The 4,911-nt window shown below is 34.5% G+C and overlaps 1 protein-coding gene across 3 annotated transcripts; it reads right to left on the minus strand.

Annotated features, from left to right (window-relative positions):
- Window positions 1–523: 523 nt before the first annotated feature.
- Window positions 524–2,865, minus strand: LOC102609441 (probable inactive shikimate kinase like 1, chloroplastic). Of its 3 annotated transcripts, none has more exons than XM_025094556.2 (10): window positions 2,605–2,865; window positions 2,283–2,329; window positions 2,096–2,150; window positions 1,922–1,994; window positions 1,737–1,824; window positions 1,484–1,566; window positions 1,278–1,368; window positions 1,026–1,092; window positions 878–942; window positions 524–781 (listed from the first exon to the last, which is right to left on the minus strand). In XM_025094556.2, exons 1-10 carry the CDS (start codon window positions 2,798–2,800, stop codon window positions 713–715), a joined length of 834 nt encoding a protein of 277 aa, XP_024950324.1. In that variant the 5' UTR covers window positions 2,801–2,865; the 3' UTR covers window positions 524–712. The 3 variants fall into 3 exon arrangements, with proteins under 3 accessions (XP_024950324.1, XP_006468846.1, XP_006468845.1); XM_006468783.4 differs by having other exon boundaries at window positions 1,026–1,104; window positions 2,096–2,147; window positions 2,605–2,864; XM_006468782.4 differs by having other exon boundaries at window positions 1,026–1,104; window positions 2,605–2,863.
- Window positions 2,866–4,911: the final 2,046 nt, after the last annotated feature.

Below are 4,911 nucleotides of genomic sequence, written 5' to 3' on the forward strand. Positions count from 1 at the left end.
TAGAGATCGTAGAATCCTGTCCATGTGTTTACAATTCTAATTAATTTAAATTTAATAAAGCATCTATGACCATGAACGCCCACAAGTACAAAAGAGGCAGGCTTGGAATTCAGACCAGTGAGACCACCGCCAGAGTCTTCAAGTTCACCAGCAATCATTCGGGACACTATTTGATGCATTTTTCTTCAGTCAACAGGATTCATTTGATTCCTCTTTGCATATTCAGTTCACGGCTCATTTCTTTTTTCTTTTTTCAATTATAATTAAATTAAACAAATGACATCAATAAATAAATAAATAAAATCTGGACAAGGATTGGGATCGGTATTTTGTCGGTCTGAATTCGAGACAGGATTCGCTACACTAAAATGTGCCAATTGGATCGGAATTGGCTTATCTCGAACGGAACCATCCCCATCGCCATCTTATATTTAAGATGCCTATTGCTTAATGCAGTAGAGATCAAGGTTTACACTGATAAAAAAATGTGTTAAAATGATTATTTAGCAAGCCCAATTCCAAGTGAAACAAAAGCTATGCCAGAATTTTTCATTTTCAACAAGTGGAGATGGGTAGAGGGTTAGCTTTTGTACATATCAATCATAATGATATCTAAACCCATGACAGGCACAAGGCTCACGAATATGGGATTTGCACAAAATTTTTCTTTATGTAATGAGGTTGTTACAAGGGATCAAAGCATACTTGTAAGCTAAAAAGGTCTGGCTGCTTCTTCCATCATCTTCTTTTTTCTTGTAAGTTTCTCTATCTCCTTTAGAACCTAAAAGTATTAGCAAAAGAATGGAATAATCTTATGTTAGTAACCCAATAATCTAGACGTTGGGTCAGGAATGCTTGCATTGTAAAGCCATTTCACCTCCAAAGTCATGTCTTCTGTGGTTACAGCATCCAAGTCATCATAACCCAATTGACTAGCTACCTCTGTTAAGAAGAAGAAGCTGCCATTACCAATAAGATAATAAATTTTGTTACCTAATAAAGAAGAAAATTTTACGAAGATATACTTTGGAGAGAAACGGTTGCATCAGCTGTGGCATATCCATCTCTCATTTCTTTATATAAAGCAAATAGCTGAGGCAACACCTGATTGCAGTAAGGTTAGAAATAGCACTCAATAACTGCAAGGCTCAACATGCCTAAAATCAAGAGAAATGTTTCGAAGACCTTGGCAAGTGTTTTAAGTGAAAGACAAATAGTAAAGAATTACAGGTTTTGGGGAAAAATGAGACCTTCATGTAAGATCAACACTTTGATACCTCTGATTCAGGAAATCCGCTGTGGTCCATTCTTGCTACCATGCCTGGAGGAACGTCGATCCATAATGATATTCCATGTCTTAAAAGTGCCCTGTTTATGTTTAAAAGCAAGTCAGATAAAATAGTGCATACACCTTGTTTGTAATAGTTGATATAAGCAAAGGAAATTTCTGGCAGCTAATTCGGCAATTACTGAAATCTCATACAGATTAGCTGAACTCTGAACTGCACCATTTCCCGCACAAACTACTAGTCGACCCATGGATGATAACTGCTTCAATACTTCAGTCTGCAGCAACAGATCACCAAAAATATAAGCCACCTTATTGTCTAAATTACTAATCAAAGTTGAAAAGTAAAGGTTTCACATTCAACTACTCTACCAATCTCAACCTACAAATAACCGAGCTTGCACGCAAAAAGCAGCACAGCAATACCAAGCAAGTCTAAAACAATCACCTCAGCCTGCTGATAGCCCTTCTCATCACTCTCCCTGAAAGCTTTAGCAGCAGATTCACCGCCAGCGGCTTCAAATACCAAACTATCACTAAATACAGAATGTACAAAAATGGTCAAGTTAAGCTATCATAATTCACATGGCTATGAAATATTCTCAACACATTAGGATTAAAACTCATAGATACCTGTCAAAGTAATAATATCGTAATGCATCTGCAAGAAAATTCCCCAAGTGGGTTTTTATTGCATTGTTCATCCCTATTCATCAAATCAACCACAGCAATGGTATAAGTATAAACATCAAGATCAACATGAGGTTTGAGCGCCAAGTGCAATGCCTAGCACAAACAATTGCTTACCCACAAGAAATACGGAAGTTCCTTTCAATTCGGTTGATATATCAGCTGCTTTCTTCTGAATCAAAACTGAGCAGTTAAAATAAATAATTCAAACCCCCAATAAGAAAAAATAAAAATAAAATAAAAGAAAGTTGAGCCTCTCTCACACTGTCAGTTTGTTATAGAAAATCAAACGTTGGCATCTCACCTTTACCGCGAAAGATGGATCCTCTGCTGCAACCTTTGTCACAGTATCTTACAAGAAAAAAGTTAAAAAGAAAATCGAATCACTAATAAATAAATAGACAGTTAACACTTTAAAAAATTAACCAACAATTGAATTAAAGCTCGCAATCAACTTCAAATGACATAAGATTGCCACAACATACCATACATTCTCTACCTTTTTCTTATATTTTCACGAATTACAAATCCCAATTTCTTCTGTATAACATTTCATCAAACACGACATGGGCACCAAAAAAAAGAATGAAAAAGCCGATAATAAAAAATAAAAAAAGTGAACTCACTGGAAGTAGTGTCGTCAGCGATAGAGCGAGTGGTGATGCGAGGTTTCCGAGAAATAATGGAATATTGAAGCGAAGTTCGAATTGGTGCATAAGATTGAGAGTGAAGCAAAGAGAAAGGCGGGTCAAATTTGAGGCCTTTTGGAGTAATGGATTGGGTAGCCATAGTTGTAGCAGTTGTTCCTGCTATTATCTCCATGGCTTTTAGCTTATGGCTATCGCTTTGTACTTTTTTCTTGTAGTATATACTTTCACTTTTTTTCTCGGTAAAGTTTGTTATTTTGGGGTTTTTAGCAAGTTGGGCCCAGTACTTGGTCCAAAAAATCGGTGTGAAATGTAGATGAAACCGTACCCTTTTTCCTTTTCTAAACATATAATCTATTATAAATTTAGGAATACCAAATCAAAACTGATTAATGATATAGATACAAATAATTTTATAAAAATTGATGTAGGATAACTTCATTGGTGGAATGAGAAAAATTACATTACCCACATAATTTATTTTTATAATTTTATATTTAAATTTTTATTCAACTAATCTTGCCATGACATGTTTGTACAAAATGAATCAACTAGAACTTTTTATAGATAGACAACTTTCTTTAGATGAGAAAAATAAATTTTTTAGATAAAAAAATAGACTACATATGCTTTTTTTTTTTTAAAGACCAATTTATACTTAATTGTCCATCCTCCAACAAAAGATGAGAGAACTATGAAAGTTGAAGTCTCTTCTTACCATCTGACTATCGGATAGTTTATCATCGAAATTGTTGTAGATGCGATTGAAGCACTCAATTTTGAGATTTTTTTTTACTTCTATAACAAAATCATTTTTGCATAATTTAATGATAAATATATTCTTACTATAAAATTTAGATAGATGGATGTTAAATTGTCAATTTGAACATTATTATTGTTGTTTCTGATCAAGCCATTATCTTACCCATAACATTAAAAGATTGGCTATTGAGAATGATCTTTTTGGTTTTCTTAAGAATAGTTTTAGGGGAAGGACTATTTAGAGCCTGCAGAAGAGAAAGACGATCGTTAGAGGAGTCACCGAAGTCCGAATAGTGCCGGCGATGGCACTCTAAAAATCAAGTCAGTGAATAGTAGAGATAAGGATATATTTTTTTAAAACTCAAAATATGCAAAAGGAAGAGTTGAAAGAGTAGAAGGGAGGTCCCCTTGTGTTGAGATAGACTTGATTTTATATAGTGGAGTGCCCCTAAAGGCATCTTTGGTAGTTTTAAGTATGTGGCGAACTGTGGTTGGTTGTCCTCCTCTTCAATATGAGCTTTTTAGTAGTTTCATTACGAAATTCAAATATCTTTGTCCTTCTAGACTCGAGTTTGACTGATTGCATTTCCTCATGTGACTATCCTTTTAGGCTGTTTTACAGTTACACACAAGCTTGTTAGGGAATTGTCTTTCCCATACATTCTTTTATAATGGTAGTTTCTAGGGTTCTTTTAGTGGAGCTGAGCTAGTCTAACGAAGATATCTTCCCATGCTGATGTGCCCTAAATATATGTGGAGATCCTCTCATTGTTGTTGTAGTTTCCATTGGACATGTGGTAAATCTTGGGCACCATGTAAGAGACATCTTTTGAAGTTTTTCAGATATTAGGTTGGGTCATACTACTCACCCCATTTTTCTCATAATTACCCCAACCTTTAAACTTCCATTTTATTCTTATCAAGGGCTTATAATCAAAACACTCCCTTATACACATATCATTCCTTGATTAGCCTATTCAAATTTACCATCATCAAATATTATTATTATTATTATTATTATTATTATTATTATTATTATTATTATTATTTATTTCTCTTTTTTATTTCCCATTCATGTAGTTTTTAACAAATAACCTTGTTGATGAGATAATTGATGACTGATACCACCTCAAAGGAAAAGGATCTCTAGAAAGGAAAATTGGATCTCTCAAAGACAGGGACGAAATCTGTTTGGTGAGAATTTTGGAGCCCTCAAAATGGGAAATATAGAAACCTTGATTTAAATCGTGAATGGGTCAAAGCCGCCAAACCAACAAGGCTAAAATGTTGGCATGATGCTTATCACCAAGATAAAATCATAGAAAATACTGCAAAAATGACTAAAGAAGTTGGCTACAAAGCCACTACGCCCACAACTCTCCCAAAAATAGGGGAATCACCTCCACTTCGAGAATCATGCCTATTTTTCTTCTCCATTGAAGTATTTTTAAGGTAAAAAAATCACCATGAAAGAGGCATGATCACTTAAGCAAACTAAAACACTCAGATTTCAAACACAAAGAT

Source organism: Citrus sinensis, chromosome 2 (assembly GCF_022201045.2).
Source record: "Citrus sinensis cultivar Valencia sweet orange chromosome 2, DVS_A1.0, whole genome shotgun sequence".
NCBI lineage: Eukaryota > Viridiplantae > Streptophyta > Magnoliopsida > Sapindales > Rutaceae > Citrus > Citrus sinensis.